This window comes from Hyla sarda, unplaced genomic scaffold (assembly GCF_029499605.1).
Source record: "Hyla sarda isolate aHylSar1 unplaced genomic scaffold, aHylSar1.hap1 scaffold_380, whole genome shotgun sequence".
In the NCBI taxonomy this organism is placed as follows: Eukaryota; Metazoa; Chordata; class Amphibia; order Anura; family Hylidae; genus Hyla; species Hyla sarda.
The window spans coordinates 56,396-78,415 of record NW_026610400.1 but is presented as its reverse complement, the minus strand read 5'-3'; the positions used below and the strand labels follow the sequence as shown (position 1 = coordinate 78,415).

General features: G+C 40.4%; 1 protein-coding gene across 1 annotated transcript in view; it reads left to right on the top strand.

Moving 5' to 3' along the window:
- WDR97 (WD repeat domain 97) overlaps positions 1-22,020 on the top strand; it is a 250,016-nt gene that overhangs the window by 181,283 nt on the left and 46,713 nt on the right. Inside the window, exons 15-16 of the mRNA XM_056553808.1 lie at positions 17,172-17,222; positions 20,137-20,361. Of these exons, the coding sequence (XP_056409783.1) occupies positions 17,172-17,222; positions 20,137-20,361 (276 nt within the window). The remainder of the gene's footprint in view (positions 1-17,171; positions 17,223-20,136; positions 20,362-22,020) is intronic.

Sequence of the window (22,020 nt, the reverse complement as noted above, 5' to 3'; positions counted from 1 at the left end):
CACCATACATATACACCATACATATACACCATACATATACACCATACATATACACCATACATATATACCATACATATACACCATACATATACACCATACATATACACCATACATATACACCATACATATACACCATACATATACACCATTCATATACACCATTCATATACACCATACATATACACCATACCTATACACCATACATATACACTATACATATACACTATACATATGCACCATACATATGCACCATACATATGCACCATACATATGCACCATACATATGCACCATACATATGCACCATACATATACACCATACATATACACCATACATATACACCATACATATACACCATACATATACACTATACATATGCACCATACATATGCACCATACATATGCACCATACATATGCACCATACATATGCACCATACATATACACCATACATATACACCATACATATACACTATACATATACACCATACATATACACCATACATATACACCATACATATGCACCATACATATGCACCATACATATGCACCATACATATGCACCATACATATGCACCATACATATGCACCATACATATACACCATACATATACACCATACATATACACCATACATATACACCATACATATACACCATACATATACACTATACATATACACCATACATATACACTATACATAAACACCATACATATACACCATACATATACACTATACATATACACCATACATATACACTATACATAAACACCATACATATACACCATACATATAAACCATACATATACACCATACATATACACCATATATAAACACTATATATATATATATATATATATATATATATATATATATAAAAAAGAGGATTGCAGCAGCACACATTGGTCAAAAAAATTGAGGCTCTTAGCGCACTTTTTGATCAAAACGTGTCCCCCATCCACCACGGGGAGGTGGCCTCATTTAGGATGGGAACCTAGCACAAATTCTGAGCCTAACACTCAACTATCCACTCACCTCTGCTGGGCATATAGATATATATATATACATATAATCTGCTGGGCATATAGCCTCTGGTGGATGGGGGACACGTGGTGGATGGGGGACACGTTTTGATCAAAAAGTGCGCTAAGAGCCTCAATTTTTTTGACCAATGTGTGCTGCTGCAATCCTCTTTTTTTGTATACTCTGATGCCATGGCAGTGTGCACCCGTGTATTAGGCTGTTGTGCCGGCTATCTTTCTTTTTTCTTGTGTGTATATATATATATATATATATATATATACACGATACATATACATATACACTATACATATACACCATACATATACACTATACATATACACTATACATATACACTATACATATATATATATATATATATATATACACTATACATATACACTATACATATACACCATACATATACACCATACATATACACCATACATATACACCATACATATACACTATACACTATACACATACACTATACATATACACCATACATATACAATATATATATATACACTATACACATACACTATACATATACACCATACATATACAATATATATATATATATATACACTATACATATACACTATACACATACACTATACATATACACCATACATATACACTATACATATACACCATACATATACACTATACATATACACTATATATATACACTATACATATACACTATACACATACACTATACATATACACCATACCCATACACTATACATATACACCATACCCATACACTATACATATACACCATACATATACACTATACATATACACCATACATATACACCATACATATACACTATACTTATACACCATACATATACACCATACATATACACCATACATATACACCATACATATACACTATACATATACACCATACATATACACCATACATATACACTATACATATACACCATACACATACACTATACATATACACCATACATATACACTATACATATACACCATACATATACACCATACATATACACCATACATATACACCATACATATACACTATATATATACACCATACGTATACACCATACATATACACCATACATATACACTATACATATACACTATACATATACACCATACATATACACCATACATATACACTATACATATACACTATACATATAAACTATACATATACACCATACATATACACCATACATATACACCATACATATACACTATACATATACACCATACATATACACCATACATATACACCATACATATACACCATACATATACACCATACATATACACCATACATATACACCATACATATACACTATATATATATATACACCATGCATATACACTATATATATACACCATACATATACACCATACATATACACCATACATATACACCATACATATACACCATACATATACACCATACATATACACTATACATATACACTATACATATACACCATACATATACACCATACATATACACTATATATATATATACACCATGCATATACACTATATATATACACCATACATATACACCATACATATACACCATACATATACACCATACATATACACCATACATATACACCATACATATACACCATACATATACACCATACATATACACTATACATATACATATACACCATACATATATACCATACATATACACCATACATATACACCATACATATACACCATACATATACACCATACATATACACTATACATATACACCATACATATACACTATACATATAAACTATACATATACACCATACATATACACTATACATATACACTATACATATACACCATACATATACACTATACATATACACCATACATATACACCATACATATACACTATATATATATACACCATGCATATACACTATATATATACACCATACATATACACCATACATATACACTATACATATACACCATACATATACACCATACATATACACTATACATATACACTATACATATACACTATACATATACACCATACATATACACCATACATATACACCATACATATACACCATACATATACACCATACATATACACCATACATATACACTATACATATACACCTTACATATACACCATACATATACACTATACATATACACCATACATATACACTATACATATACACCATACATATACACCATACATATACACTATACATATACACCATACATATACACCATACATATACACCATACATATACACCATACATATACACCATACATATACACCATACATATACACTATATATATAAACCATACATATACACCATACATATACACTATATATATACACCATACATATACACTATACATATACACTATACATATACACTATACATATACACCATACATATACACCATACATAATACATATACACCATACATATACACTATATATATACACCATACATATACACCATACATATACACCATACATATACACCATACATATACACCATACATATACACCATACATATACATATACACCATACATATACACCATACATATACACCATACATATACACTATATATATACACCATACATATACACTATACATATACACTATACATATACACTATACACATACACTATACACATACACTATACATATACACCATACATATACACCATACATATACACTATACTTATACACCATACATATACACCATACATATACACTATACATATACACCATACATATACACTATACATATACACCATACATATACACCATACATATACACTATACATATACACCATACACATACACTATACATATACACCATACATATACACCATACATATACACTATACATATACACCATACATATACACCATACATATACACCATACATATACACCATACATATACACTATATATATACACCATACGTATACACCATACATATACACTATACATATACACCATACATATACACCATACATATACACTATACATATACACCATACATATACACCATACATATACACCATACATATACACTATACATATACACCATACATATACACTATACATATACACCATACATATACACCATACATATACACTATATATATACACTATACATATACACTATACATATACACTATACATATACACTATACATATGAACTATACATATACACCATACATATACACCATACATATACACTATACATATACACCATACATATACACTATACATATACACCATACATATACACCATACATATACACTATATATATATACACCATGCATATACACTATATATATACACCATACATATACACCATACATATACACCATACATATACACTATACATATACACCATACATATACACCATACATATACACCATACATATACACCATACATATACACTATACATATACACCATACATATACACTATACATATAAACTATACATATACACCATACATATACACCATACATATACACAATACATATACACTATACATATACACCATACATATACACCATACATATACACCATACATATACACTATATATATATACACCATGCATATACACTATATATATACACCATACATATACACCATACATATACACCATACATATACACTATACATATACACCATACATATACACCATACATATACACTATACATATACACCATACATATACACCATACATATACACCATACATATACACCATACATATACACCATACATATACACCATACATATACACCATACATATACACCATACATATACACCATACATATACACCATACATATACACCATACATATACACCATACATATACACCATACATACACTATATATATATATATATAAACCATACATATACACCATACATATACACTATATATATATACACCATACATATACACTATACATATACACTATACATATACACTATACATATACACTATACATATACACTATACATATACACTATATATATACACCATACATATACACTATACATATACACTATACATATACACTATACATATACACCATACATATACACCATACATATACACCATACATATACACTATACATATACACTATACATATACACTATACATATACACCATACATATACACCATACATATACACCATACATATACACCATACATATACACTATACATATACACTATACATATACATATACACTATACATATACACTATACATATACACCATACATATACACCATACATATACACCATACATATACACCATACATATACACCATACATATACACTATACATATACACTATACATATACATTATACATATACACTATACATATACACTATACATATACACCATACATATACACCATACATATACACCATACATATACACCATACATATACACCATACATATACACCATACATATACACTATACATATACCTCTCTATCTTTCCCTACTTGATCACCAGCCTTGCATCTAATAAGCATCACACATCCTCTGAGTCATTCTCTAAGCCGCACTATCTATATTCCCATCCATCACTATCCGCCGCACTATCTATATTCCCATCCATCACTATCCGCCGCACTATCTATATTCCCATCCATCACTATCCGCCGCACTATCTATATTCCCATCCATCACTATCCGCCGCACTATCTATATTCCCATCCATCACTATCCGCCGCACTATCTATATTCCCATCCATCACTATCCTCCGCACTATCTATATTCCCATCCATCACTATCCGCCGCACTATCTATATTCCCATCCATCACTATCCTCCGCACTATCTATATTCCCATCCATCACTATCCGCCGCACTATCTATATTCCCATCCATCACTATCCGCCGCACTATCTATATTCGCATCCATCACTATCCGCCGCACTATCTATATTCGCATCCATCACTATCCTCCGCACTATCTATATTCCCATCCATCACTATCCGCCGCACTATCTATATTCCCATCCATCACTATCCGCCGCACTATCTATATTCCCATCCATCACTATCCGCCGCACTATCTATATTCACATCCATCACTATCCGCCGCACTATCTATATTCACATCCATCACTATCCGCCGCACTATCTATATTCGCATCCATCACTATCCGCCGCACTATCTATATTCCCATCCATCACTATCCGCCGCACTATCTATATTCCCATCCATCACTATCCGCCGCACTATCTATATTCCCATCCATCACTATCCGCCGCACTATCTATATTCGCACCCATCACTATCCGCCGCACTATCTATATTCACATCCATCACTATCCACCGCACTATCTATATTCGCACCCATCACTATCCGCCGCACTATCTATATTCACATCCATCACTATCCACCGCACTATCTATATTCGCACCCATCACTATCCGCCGCACTATCTATATTCACATCCATCACTATCCACCGCACTATCTATATTCGCACCCATCACTATCCGCCGCACTATCTATATTCACATCCATCACTATCCACCGCACTATCTATATTCGCACCCATCACTATCCACCGCACTATCTATATTCCCATCCATCACTATCCGCCGCACTATCTATATTCACATCCATCACTATCCACCGCACTATCTATATTCGCACCCATCACTATCCGCCGCACTATCTATATTCACATCCATCACTTTGTATCCTCTCATCCATTCAACTCCCTGCATCATCTTTTATTCCAGCCACTTCACACCCTTTATTCCCCAGTCCTTGAGATCTCATCCACTACCATCACTACTTTTCAAGGTGGTCTGACGATTCCACCAGGATAGAGATCTCGGACAATACATACTAAGCAGATTGAGTACCTCCAACTCAGCTTTTTCATATTTTAAATTATATATTGCCACAATAGAAAAAGAAATCCGGCACTGTCTTTTAAACCTATGAATCTACTCCTTCCAATGTGTTGAGCCAGAGTAGCAGTCTGTATTCTCCTCTGGGTGGTGCTGCACGCTAGAATATACATATGCAAAATGAAAGCCAAAGAAGAAGTACAGAGCAACTCACCCAGCGCTTCAGAGACAGCGGGATAAATCACATCAAGGTCAGGCGAGAAAGCAGCAGGGAGGCGGCAGATATAACGGGGGGAATCAGGCGTTGGGCCACAGCCGTATCGCATCGTATCGTTTGGTGCTTCCTCAGGCCCCTGCAACGTCATCATGCTCACTCCGCTGTTTTAAATTACCTGCCATATCACATGGCTCAGGTGAGTGGGTGTAACCCAAAATTTAACCCTTAAAGGGGGTTATCCAGGTAAAACTTTTTTTTTTTTTTATATATCAACTGGCTCCAGAAAGTTAGATGGAAAAGAACAACTCAACTTCAGCAGCTCATAAGTACTGAAAGGGTTAAGATTTTTTAATAGAAGTAATATACAAATCTGTTTAAAGGGGTTCTCCCTTGTTTATACAGTTTTTTGTTGTTATGTTTGTGTGTTATGTGTGTATAAGTATGTGTTTTTTTATGTGTGTTGTGATTATGTATATATGTATTTTCTTACCTTTTGTGAAGATCCGGAGGCTGGCCCCTTTTTCTTCCTCGGCCTCCGCCATGTGTTCGGTACGTGGGATGTCGAGGGGTGTGTTCTTGCTTCTGTCCTTCCTATCTTCTGACGTCCGAGGCGAATCTTTTCTTCCTGTTTCTTCTGTGGCTCAGCGACGAATCTGCGGCCTCTTCCGGCGCATGCGCAGGTAGTTTGTTATTTTTGCCAATAAAGTTTTTTTTGTCTAATTGACAAACTGTCTGCGCATGCGCGAGTACGCAAGTGCTACGCTAACAGCACGTTAGGTCTACGCTAATATCGTAGCTTCGCGCAAGTGCTACGCTAACAACAACGTTAGGTCTACGCTAATAGCGTAGCTTTGCGAAAGTGCAGACAGTTTGTCAATTAGACAAAAAAACTTTATTGGTAAAGAAAAAAACTACCTGCGCATGCGCCGGAAGAGGCCGCAGATTCGTCGCTGAGCCACAGAAGAAACAGGAAGAAAAGATTCGCCTCGGACGTCAGAAGATAGGAAGGACAGAAGCAAGAACACACCCCCTGACATCCCACGTACCGAACACAACATGGCGGAGGCCGAGGTGCACAGCAACCCACTGGAAGAAAAAGGGGCCAGCCTCCGGATCTTCACAAAAGGTAAGAAAATACATATATACATAATCACAACACACATAAAAAAACACATACTTACATAATAACAAAAAACTGTATAAACAAGGGAGAACCCCTTTAAGTGCTCTCTGATGACACCTGTCTCGGGAGCTGTCCAGAGTAGAAGCAAATTCCCATAGCAAACCTCTTCTGCTCTGTGCAGTTCCTGAGACAAGCAGAGATGTTAGCAGAGAGCACTGTTTCCAGACAGATAAGAACAACTCAACTTCAGCAGCTGATAATTATTGGAAGGATTAAGATTTTTTGATAGAAGTAATTTACAAATCTGTTTAACTTTCTGGAGCCAGTTGATCTAAAAAAAAAAAAAAAGTTTTGTCCTGGAATACCCCTTTAAGGTGCTCAAAAAACAGTGGGGGAGATTTCCTAATCTAGTCTATTCTGGGCATGCTTATAGACCAGTGTATGTGGTTGTCTCCTGTCTATAGGTCTCACAGCCCTTGATAAATTCTGTGCTCAGACTTCAGGGTCTACAGCTTAAACTGCATTTAGACCTGCTCCAACATGGTCGGACATTTCAGCGTATTTTGGGCAGATGCGACTTGTCGCACAAAAGTCGCACTTGATAAATTCAGCACCAATGCATTTTCCAATGCATTTCCGTCTAAAATAGACTTGCATGCATCATGTTCTAAAAATCCTCTACAGCAAAAGTCGCAGAAAAGTCGCACATATTTAGACTGCGACTTTCTGTGCGACAAATTTAGACAGGAAAAACCAGTCTAGATCCTTTGATAAATCTCCCCCAGTGAGTTAAAAACAATTCGGGAGGAACAGATCTTACATGTGAACAGGAGCTAAGATGAAATGGGTCATATTAATGCACCTAACTCATTTTTATCGTTTAAACCTAATGGTCCTAATGCATGTAATCGTATAATCCATCTGGATTCTTTTAATAGTTTGGGATCTATCTTTACCTGGAAAAGTGTTTTCTATTCTTTCTAAGGCTCCAAACTTTAATGTAGAGCCATCACCATGATGAAAATTAATCACGTGTTCTATAAATCTTGTGGAACCTTTCTGTGTGACTGGGGATCTAAGATATTTTTTTATTCTGTGAAATAATGGGCGCTTCATTTTTCCTAAATAAAAGAAATCGCATGTACAAATCATACAATAAATGACATAATTTGACCTGCAAGTAACTGGTTGTTTTATATATACTGTATAGTTTCCCAAGCTAATGAATTAACTTTTTAGGTTCATGTGGCAAAAAGAGCAGGAACACATAGTATCGGTTAACCAGTTTGATTTTAATAATCCTGTGTTATTTTTATTGTTTTTTTTGGCTTTTAAATGATCAGAAATGGTTTTGTTACATGTATGTGATAATTGGTTTTTGAGATGTAATATCTGAAATATCAGAGTCAGTCTGTAATATGTACCAATTGGAATGGATAGCTTGTTGGATTTTGTTATTCATAGAGCTATTTTTGAAAACGAATGAAGCTCTAGATGAATGTTTCTGAGCTACCTGATTTTTAGATTTTGTTTTTATCAATGCATCCCTTTGGAGTTTTTTCTATGCGTTTCTTCGCTTGTGCTATAACGTCCAACGCGTAACCTCTTGCCAGTAGCCGTTCTGTCAGATCTTCCACCTGTTTATTAAATACCTCTTGGTCACTATTAATTCGCTTCAAGCGAACCATTTGACTATATGGAATGTTGTTCTTTGTTTTTGCGGGGTGGGAAGATTTGTTATGGAGAAAAGCATTACGAGCGGTTTCCTTTATGAATCCTGCTGTGTGAATCTGGTCATTATTTATTGTGATCCTAACGTACAGGAATTCCAAATTGTTACCTCCAAAAACCGATGTAAAGAACATATTTATATCATTGAGATATGTAACAAATCCTTCAAATTGGTTGTCTGTCCCTGCCCAGATGATAAAAACATCATCCACAAATCTCAATATTTTTACAATGTATTGGAGGAAAGGATTGAGAGGTGTAAAGATGTAATTTTGCTCAAATATAGCTAGGAAAATATTGGCGTAAGAGCAAGATACAAGGGTCCCCATCGCAGACCCCCTACACTTGCTTATACCATTCACCATGGTACTGGAAACAATTGTTGGAAAGTACCAGTTCCATAGACTCCACAATAAATTTGATAAAATCAATAGATTTTTCAGTAGATGACAAGAAAGTCTGGATGCGGGTGAAGAGGCTGTAACCTTCACACCATTGAAAATCCTGTAATGCAGTAATTAAATCACTGCTATCCCTTAAAGTAGGGATGGCTCTTAGTAAGGGGGAGATCAATCATTCGATATAACTCGATAAAAATTGGGTAGGGGAACCAATCCCTGCTACTATTGGTCTTCCAGGTGGAGGATTTTTCTTCTTGTGAGTTTTTGGAAGTATATAAATATGAGGTTTGGATGGATTAATCGGCAAGAGCTTTTCTGCAGTTTTTTTCACTGACAAGTTTTCTTAATAAGGTACGGACTTTCTCCATGATCTTAATAGTAGGATCTGCTGTAAGCCTGGTGTATGTTGACTTATCATTGAGTTGCTCCCAGCTGTGGGGTATTTCAATGCCTGTATTTCTTTCAACACCGCTTTATGGAATACATCAATAGGACTCCCTGGTATGATACAGTGTTTCCCTGAAAATAAACCCTACCCCGAAAGTAAGCCCTAGCAGGATTATGGGGTAGGGCTGCAATATAAGCCCTACCCCGAAAACAAGACCTAGTCCAGGGGTAATCAGGGGTAAGATGCGGACCGAGGCCGCCAGTAATGCCCGCAGACCCCACATGGCCACCACAGTAATGCCCGGAGACTCCACACACCTACCCCCCCCCAGCCGCCACAGTAATGCCCGCAGACCCGACACCACGGCCCGGCCACCACAGTGTGGTAATGCCCGCAGATTCCACATCCCCCCGTCCACCCCAGTAATGCCCGCAGACCCCACAGCCCCCCTCGGCCAACCCCCCCCCCCCCCCCCCGCCTCCTTTGGCTGGTCCCGCGGCACCCGCGGCAAGTTAGCTTACCGTAATTCAGCCGGGGCAGGGACGCTGACGTTCTAAAATGTCGGCGCGTATGCACGGCTGACGTCACGGACGTGTCCCTGCCCCCGGCTGCTAAGCAACAGGAGAAGATCTCGCCGCAGGGTACCGTACGGTAAGAAAGTGAAATGAGTACCGGTACCCAAGTTTATTATGGCAGAGGGGTGGGGGGCACTGTAGGGCAGTGTTTCCCAACCAGTGTGCCTCCAGCTGTTGCAAAACTACAACTCCCAGCAAGCTGGGAGTTGTAGTCTTGCAACAGCTGGAGGACATTGGTTGGGAAACACTGCTGTAGGGTACGGTAGGAGTGTGGAGGACGACAGGGGAAGGGGAGGATGGGGGGATGAAGGAGTATGGGGGGCTGCAGGAGTGTGGAGGATGCCCCCTATCCTCCTGCAGCCCCCCATCCTTCCCACTCCTGCAGCCCCCCATCCTCCACACTCCAGCAGCCCCCCATCCTCCACACTGCTGCAGCCCCCCATCCTTCACACTCCTGCAGCCCCCCATCCTCCACACTCCTGCAGCCCCCCATCCTTCACACTCCTGCAGCCCCCCATCCTTCACACTCCTGCAGCCCCCCATCCTTCACACTCCTGCAGCCCCCCATCCTTCACACTCCTGCAGCCCCCCATCCTCCACACTCCTGCAACCCCCCATCCTTCACACTCCTGCAGCCCCCCATCCTTCACACTGCTGCTGCCCCCCCATCCTTCACACTCCTGCAGCCCCCCATCCTTCACACTCCTGCAGCCCCCCATCCTCCACACTCCTGCAGCCCCCCATCCTTCACACTCCTGCAGCCCCCCATCCTTCACACTCCTGCAGCCCCCCATCCTCCACACTGCTGCAGCCCCCCATCCTCCACACTGCTGCAGCCCCCCATCCTTCACACTCCTGCAGCCCCCCATCCTCCACACTCCTGCAGCCTCCCATCCTCCACACAAGCTGCAGCCTCCCATCCTCCACACTGCTGCAGCCCCCCATACCGTAAATAAATAAGCCCTACCCTGAAAATAAGCCCTAGTGTGTTTTTTGTGACTAAAATTAATATAAGACCCGGTCTTATTTTCAGAGAAACACGGTAGGTGGAGTAAATGTGGACGGATTTCCATTTGTGAAATAAATGTGCATGTCACTGTTAATATCACTAGCACCTATAAAATCCTCTTCCTTTTCATCCATCAAATTAATAAGATCTCTGGTTACATGATAATCGATTGGGTCTCCCTCTTTAATAATCCAAAAGCCAAGTGGACCAATCACACATTGAGATTCACCTTCTAATTATGTAGTGTAATTATTTTTATTTGATTTTTGTTTCTGCGGAGTGGTAAAATATTTTTTTAAGTTATTCCTTATGGCTTTAAATAATTCCTCTTCAAAAATAGAAAAATGTTATTCCTCTCTTAGGCCAAAATTCAGACCTTTTTCCAATACAGTCAGACATTCAGGAGGGAGCTGTACGTCAGTAAGGTTGATAACTTAAGTTTGTTGGCTGTATCCTGCCAAGATACTGTCTTTCTCTTGCTGATTTTTGTGATGCTGTTGTCTCCTGTGTCCTCCCGTCTTGTGTGGGTCCCCTTTGGGGGAGTAGTCGGTCCTTCTATGAAGTAGCCTTAGATTCATTTCTGTGGTGAGAATCATTGGAGGATGTTCAGGGCTTACATCCAGTTCTGTGGTTCAGGCCTTAGATCCAGTTCTATGGTGAGAATCATTGGAGGATATTCCGGCCTTAGATTCAGTTCTGTGGTGGGAATCATAGGAGGATGTTCAGGCCTTAGATCCAGTTCTGTGGTTAGAATCATTGGAGGATATTCCGGCCTTAGATTCAGTTCTGTGGTGACAATCATTGGAGGATATTCCGGCCTTAGATTCAGTTCTGTGGTGACAATCATTGGAGGATATTCCGGCCTTAGATTCAGTTCTGTGGTGACAATCATTGGAGGATATTCCGGCCTTAGATTCAGTTCTGTGGTGAGAATCTTTGGAGGTTGTTCAGGCCTTAGATCCAGTTCTGTGATGAGAATCTTTGGAGGAGGTTCAGGCCTTAGATCCGGTTCTGTGGTGAGAATTATTGGAGGATATTCAGGTCTTGGATCCGGTTCTGTGGTGGGAATCATAGGAGGATGTTCAGGCCTTAGATCCAGTTCTGTGGTTAGAATCATTGGAGGATATTCCGTCCTTAGATTCAGTTCTGTGGTGACAATCATTGGAGGATATTCCGGCCTTAGATTCGGTTCTGTGGTGAGAATCTTTGGAGGTTGTTCAGGCCTTAGATCCAGTTCTGTGATGAGAATCTTTGGAGGAGGTTCAGGCCTTAGATCCGGTTCTGTGGTGAGAATTATTGGAGGATATTCAGGTCTTGGATCCGGTTCTGTGGTGGGAATCATAGGAGGATGTTCAGGCCTTAGATCCGGTTCTGTGGTGAGAATCTTTTGGAGGATGTTCAGGCCTTAGATTCAGTTCTGTGGTGAGAATCATTGGAGGATGTTCAGGCCTTAGATCCAGTTCTGTGATGAGAATCTTTTGGAGGATGTTCAGGCCTTAGATTCGGTTCTGTGGTGAGAATCTTTGGAGGATGTTCAGGCCTTAGATCCAGTTCTGTGATGAGAATCTTTGGAGGATGTTCAGGCCTTAGATCCGGTTCTGTGGTGAGAATTATTGGAGGATATTCAGGTCTTGGATCCGGTTCTGTGGTGGGAATCATAGGAGGATGTTCAGGCCTTTAGATCCGGTTCTGTGGTGAGAATCTTTTGGAGGATGTTCAGGCCTTAGATCCAGCTGTGTGGTGAGAATCATTGGAGGATGTTCAGGTCTTGGATCCGGTTCTGTGGTGAGAATCATTGGAGGATGTTCAGGTCTTGGATCCGGTTCTGTGGTGAGAATCATTGGAGGATGTTCAGGTCTTAGATCCAGTTCTTTGGTGGGAATCATTGGAGGATGTTCAGACCTTATATCCCAAGGCCTGCAGTGTCTACTCTACTGTGGATGTCTGTGAATAAATTTCTCAGGTTCTCTTCAGGAGGAGATTATTTACGTGTCAGATTTTGGATGCCCTGTAGTCTTATTTGCCACTTTTGTGGTCCAGCCAATCTCTACATGTCCTTTAATGCTTTCTGGACTGTTCTTCTGCTCAGTCTCCCAGCTTCGCCATCACTTGATGTCTGAGCTCTAACACCTCTTATTGATTGTACTTAGATTGATCCAACATGACGTATGTGATCTCTTTACTCTTGGGAGAGTCCATGGCATTGTCCTCTATCTTGTCTACCTTCCACTCTACTTTTCAGAGCATCTTTGAAGAACCAGACTAGGCTCCTTCATCTTTGTCAGCTGCCTTATGCCATAAAAAAGTTGTTTCCATAGTTTCCACCCTCAAGTTTTGACCCCTCAGAGGAGAACTTGGAAAAATGAGGCATTTTTTTTTATATAAAGGAGTATTGGGTGATGTATAGAATTCATTTATATGTCGAGGTCTACCTTTAGTCAAGGATGATCTGATCACCCTATGGGAAGTTCTCAAGAGGGAATGTTCCTACAGTTATCATCATTGACCTCTGTTATTCTTACAGGCCAGACAAACTCATGCAAATGGGTCTCACATTCTTGTCATATTAAGAGAAAACTCACAGAAGCTGTATCTATATTGTGGGGAAAGGAGGACATCTGCATGGTAACCGTCCACTTCATCCACCAAGGCCTAGGAGAGAGTGGGGGTGACCACAGAGGGCCCACAGTGGGGAGGCCACAGAAGGTCTGACAGCTCCTTTCCCTGGTAATAGGTTGCAGGTAGCTGTCACCTTGGGTTTCTGGACATATTGTGCTTAGTTTGTGTAGATTCTGATGTCACAGAATGTTTTCTTAAGCATTTCCTTCAGATTTCTCTCCTGTTGCTTCATAATCTGCTGGTAATGGCTCAGTTATTTCTCAGGATCTTATCACTCACTGTGTCTTGTCCAGTTTATAATGAGAGTTATTCACATTGAAAATCTTTACCAACTGGTCCTTTATAGTTCCAGCAGTCCAATATTACTTGGGCTACCCTGTATTTGGCAAGAATCCCATCTAGTCATTGCTCCAGGATGTGGTCCGCACCCTTTATCCATCTCCCTATCATGTTAATGTCAGGCCTTTTTAGATTTTTTTAATTTTATTTTTTTTTGAAAGGGAAATGCCATATCTCTTCTAGAGCAGTGTCCCATGATTGTGCCACACCACTCCTAAGGGTAGAGTTTATCATCTTTCTCTCAGAGACTAAGTTGATATTGATTCATATCCAGGAAGCCTTTTTCTGCTTCCAAAGCCAGGGTCGTTTTCCCGGAACTGACAACCACTGGATGATGGATGAACAAAATCCCAGTGAAAAAATAGATACCTGCTTAAACTGACCTCTGAGCTGTGTGCCTATATATGGTGGTCAGAAGAATGAAAGAGAGCCTCAACGTATGGCATGGCCACTAGAACAAGATTTAGGATGGTCACTAGAACGACACTTGGGAGGCTCACTGGATCGATACTCAGTATGGTCACTAGATGGATACTCAGCATTTTGTACTAGAATGACACTCAGTATGCTCACTGGATCGATATTTGGGATGGTCATTAGATCGACACTCGGGATGGTCACTAGAATGATACTCGGGGCAGTCACTAGAACGACACTCGGGAAGGTCACTAGAACGACACTCGGGAAGCTCACTAGAACGACACTCGGGAAGCTCACTAGAACGACACTCGGGAAGGTCACTAGATTGACACTCGGGATGGTCACTAGAACAAGACTCGGGATGGTCACTAGAACAAGACTCGGGACGGTCACTAGAACAAGACTCGGGACGGTCACTAGAACAAGACTCGGGATGGTCACTAGAACAAGACTCGGGACGGTCACTAGAACAAGACTCGGGACGGTCACTAGAACAAGACTCGGGTCGGTCACTAGAACAAGACTGGGGGCGACACTTGGAAAGGTCGCTGGATCGATACTCGGGATGGTCACTAGAATGACACTAGGGATGGTCACTAGTTTGATACTCGGGATGGTCACTAGAATGACACTAGGGATGGTCACTAGTTTGATACTTGGGATGGTCACTAGAATGGCACTAGGGATGGTCACTAGTTCGATACTTGGGATGGTCACTAGTTAGATACACGCTATGGTCACTAGAACGACAATTGGGAAGGTCACTAGATCGATATTCGAGATGGTCACTAGATCGATAATTGGGATGATCACTAGATCGACACTATGGATGATCACTAGATCGACACTATGGACGGTCACTAGATCGACACTCTGGACGGTCACTAGAACGACACTCTGGACGGTCACTAGAACGACACTCTGGACGGTCACTAGAACGACACTCTGGACGGTCACTAGAACGACACTCTGGACGGTCACTAGAACAACACTCTAGATGGTCACTAGATCGATACTTAGGATGGTCAGTAGAGCGACACTTGGAAGGGTCACTGGATCAATACTCGGGATGGTCACTAGAACGACACTAGGGATGGTTGGGATGTCTGCCCAGGTTTGCAACAAAAATTGCCTATTTAAATATCAGCAGGACCATCATCAGGGATCTCAGGACCCCAAACACCCAAAGGGTCCCCCCCCCTTCCTTCCTACCAAAAGCTGTGACCCAAAATTTTTTATCTTTACCTGTTTATCTTAACCTGACCGTTATGTCGACCATAGCCACCATTGTGTCGACCATAGCCAATATTCTGCCGACCATAGCCACTGTTTTGCCGACCTTAGCCACCATTGTGATGACTTTAGCCACCATTGTGCCCACCTTAGCCACTCACACAATTGACATAATTTCTTTCTCTTGTAGAAAACCTGGAAATTGTCTCGGATTCCAAGGCCACGTGCAGTCCAAAAAAAGGTAACTCTAAAATATTCTCCACTGGATTGGGGAAATTGTGTGTTCTACCCCAATGTCTGGACCACCAATGTGCCCCCTCATCTTGAGCTACAAGTGTAGACAGTGGTCATGAGTCCTGAGATCATGTTACAACTAGGATTTCCACCCCAAAGTTACATTTTATGACGTATAATTCAGGTCTACTCAGAGCACATTAACCCCTTAATGTAATTGCTAATTTTGTCATGTTGCAATCAGTCATGTTGCTCAACCATCAGCATCTGTTTGGAGATTTTTTTTCACATGAGTTGTAGAATTTTTATGAACCATGTTTAAGATAAAATGTTTCTGCCATCAGTCACTCATCATGTATGCTTTCTGTATGACATTGTATCTATAGCAATACAAAATATGTGTGTGTTTGGTCTCTATAGAGATCATCATCTATAGAGATCATGTCTATAGAGTTCATCATCATCCAGTCATGTCTATAGAGTTCATCATCATCCAGTCATGTCTATAGAGATCATCATCATCATCATCCAGTCATGTCTATAGAGATCATCATCATCCAGTCATGTCTATAGAGATCATCATCATCCAGTCATGTCTATAGAGATCATGTCTATAGAGTTCATCATCATCCAGTCATGTCTATAGAGTTCATCATCATCCAGTCATGTCTATAGAGATCATCATCATCCAGTCATGTCTATAGAGATCATCATCATCCAGTCATGTCTATAGAGATCATCATCATCCAGTCATGTCTATAGAGATCATGTCTATAGAGTTCATCATCATCCAGTCATGTCTATAGAGTTCATCATCATCCAGTCATGTCTATAGAGATCATCATCATCCAGTCATGTCTATAGAGATCATGTCTATAGAGTTCATCATCATCCAGTCATGTCTATAGAGTTCATCATCATCCAGTCATGTCTATAGAGATCATCATCATCCAGTCATGTCTATAGAGATCATGTCTATAGAGTTCATCATCATCCAGTCATGTCTATAGAGTTCATCATCATCCAGTCATGTCTATAGAGTTCATCATCATCCAGTCATGTCTATAGAGATCATCATCATCATCCAGTCATGTCTATAGAGATCATCATCATCATGCAGTCATGTCTATAGTGATCATCATCATCATCCAGTCATGTCTATAGAGATCATCATCATCATGCAGTCATGTCTATAGTGATCATCATCATCATGCAGTTATGTCTATAGTGATCATCATCATCCAGTCATGTCTTTAGAGAACATCATCACCCAGTCATGTCTATAGACATGACTGGATGATGATCTCTATAGATATGACTGCGTGATGATGATGATGATCACTATAGACATGAATGGATGATGATGATGATGATGATCTCTATAGACATGACTGGATGATGATGATGATGATCTCTAGAGATCATCATCATCACGCAGTCATGTCTATAGAGATCATCATCATCATCCAGTCATGTCTATAGAGATCATCATCATCACGCAGTCATGTCTATAGAGATCATCATCATCATCCAGTCATGTCTATAGAGATCATGATCATCATCCAGTCATGTCTATAGAGATCATCATCATCATCATCCATTCATGTCTATAGTGATCATCATCATCATCACGCAGTCATGTCTATAGAGATCATCATCATCCAGTCATGTCTATAGAGATCATCATCATCATCCAGTCATGTCTATAGAGATCATCATCATCATCATCCAGTCATGTCTATAGAGATCATCATCATCATCATCCATTCATGTCTATAGTGATCATCATCATCATCACGCAGTCATGTCTATAGAGATCATCATCCAGTCATGTCTATAGACATGACTGGGTGATGATGTTCTCTAAAGACATGACTGGATGATGATGATCACTATAGACATGACTGCGTGATGATGATGATCTCTATAGACATGACTGGATGATGATGATGATCTCTATACACATGACTGCGTGATGATGATGATCTCTATAGACATGACTGGATGATGATGATGATCTCTATAGACATGACTGGATGATGATGATCTCTATAGACATGACTGGATGATGATGATGATGATCTCTATAGACATGACTGCATGATGATGATGATCTCTATAGACATGACTGGATGATGATCTCTATAGACATGACTGGATGATGATGTTCTCTAAAGACATGACTGGATGATGATGATCACTATAGACATGACTGGATGATGATCTCTATAGACATGACTGGATGATGATGATGGTCTCTATAGACATGACTGCATGATGATGATGATCTCTATAGACATGACTGGATGATGATCTCTATAGACATGACTGGATGATGATGTTCTCTAAAGACATGACTGGATGATGATGATGATCACTATAGACATGACTGCATGATGATGATGATCTCTATAGAGATCATCTTCCAATCATGTCTATAGAGATCATCATCATCCAGTCATGTCTATAGAGATCATCATCATCCAGTCATGTCTATAGAGATCATCATCATCCAGTCATGTCTATAGAGATCATCATCATCCAGTCATGTCTATAGAGATCATCACCCCCCAGTCATGTCTATAGAGTCTATAGAGATTATTCATGTCCTCCCCTGGCACTGCCATCTTCTCCCCATTCAGGTGCGACCCATCACTACTGTAGAGCCTGTAGCCATCGGAGAAGTTGGCCCATTACCCCATGAACCCAAACTTCTCCTTCCTATTACAGATCTTGAGTCATAGTTTCCATCCCTTAGCTCCCGCGGTCTCCCTCGTGTATGGTACATGATACTGGAAGATTAATTCCCTAAATAATTTTTGAGGACTCTCCAGCTTCCTCTGATATTGTACTCCATGACTGCGGGGTCCTCACTAGTCCCTCCCATTAATCTCTTATACCTTTACCTTTGATTTTGTTAGAGTTTCCCAAAGCCCTTCGTTCCTGTGCAGTTTCCTCCGCCACGTCCTCTTCTGTCTCCTCCTGCAGACGTTGTGGACAAGCCATGTCCTTCATTATCTGTAACCTGTGAAGAAGAAGAGCCGCCTGTGAGGAGCCCCGAGAAGTCAGAGGGCCCCAGGGTCCCGTCCTTCATTCTCCAATTCCAGGATCAGAGCTGGTTCTCCCTTGTTCTTCCTGTCGCTGAGGTATCTGACCCCATATGAAGTATCTCTATTATTATCTGGCTTCATTTATTTTATCCATGGAATGTTCTTTGATGGCAGTTTTAATTAGGTTATGGGGGCTCAGTATACAGATATGTCGTGTAGCTGGGTGTACAGGTATGTCGTGTAGCTGGGTGTACAGGTATGTCGTGTAGCTGGGTGTTCAGGTATGTCGTGTAGCTGGGTGTACAGGTATGCCGTGTAGCTGGGTGGACAGGTATGCCGTGTTGCTGGGTGGACAGGTATGCCGTGTTGCTGGGTGGACAGGTATGCCGTGTTGCTGGGTGGAAAGGTATGCCGTGTAGCTGGGTGTACAGGTATGTCGTGTAGCTGGGTGTACAGGTATGTCGTGTAGCTGGGTGTACAGGTATGCCATGTAGCTGGGTGTACAGGTATGCCGTGTAGCTGGGTGTACAGGTATGCCGTGTAGCTGGGTGTACAGGTATGCCATGTTGCTGGGTGTACAGGTATGTCGTGTTGCTGGGTGTACAGGTATGCCTTGTAGCTGGGTGTACAGATATGTCGTGTAGCTGGGTGTACAGATATGTCGTGTAGCTGGGTGTACAGATATGTCGTGTAGCTGGGTGTACAGATATGTATTCTAGCTGGGTGTACAGATATGCCGTGTTGCTGGGTGTACAGATATGTCGTGTAGCTGGGTGTACAGATATGTCGTGTAGCTGGGTGTACAGATATGTCGTGTAGCTGGGTGTACAGATATGTCGTGTAGCTGGGTGTACAGACATGTCTTCTAGCTGGGTGTACAGATATGTCGTGTAGCTGGGTGTACAGATATGTCGTGTAGCTGGGTGTACAGATATGTCTTCTAGCTGGGTGTACAGATATGCCGTGTTGCTGGGTGTACAGATATGTCGTGTAGCTGGGTGTACAGATATGTCGTGTTGCTCGCTGTACAGATATGTCGTGTTGCTCATGTACAGATATGTCGTGTTGCTCGCTGTACAGATATGTCGTGTTGCTCATGTACAGATATGTCGTGTTGCTCAGTGTACAGATATGCCGTGTTGCTGGGTGTACAGATATGTCGTGTAGCTGGGTGTACAGATATGTCGTGTAGCTGGGTGTACAGATATGTCGTGTAGCTGGGTGTACAGATATGTCGTGTAGCTGGGTGTACAGATATGTCGTGTAGCTGGATGTACAGATATGTCGTGTAGCTGGGTGTACAGATATGTCGTGTAGCTGGGTGTACAGATATGTCGTGTAGCTGGGTGTACAGATATGCCGTGTTGCTCGCTGTACAGAGGGAAGTGGAGCTGGGTGTACAGATATGTCGTGTAGCTGGATGTACAGATATGTCGTGTAGCTGGGTGTACAGATATGTCGTGTAGCTGGGTGTACAGATATGTCGTGTTGCTCGCTGTACAGATATGTCGTGTTGCTCAGTGTACAGAGGGAAGTGGAGCTGCTCTGTTGTCTATGGGCCCTGTGGCATGAGTGTCATTCAGGGAGGACTGATCACTGGATTGTTTGTGCGGCCCTTTGCTGCCATCACTTGAAGGCTGCGTATTCCCAATAATCCTGAAATGTGCGACCAACAGTCAATGATTTTTTGACAGGTAAAAACTATAGTAACACCCAATGAACGAGCGTTTCTCATCTGATCGCTTGCCCAATTAT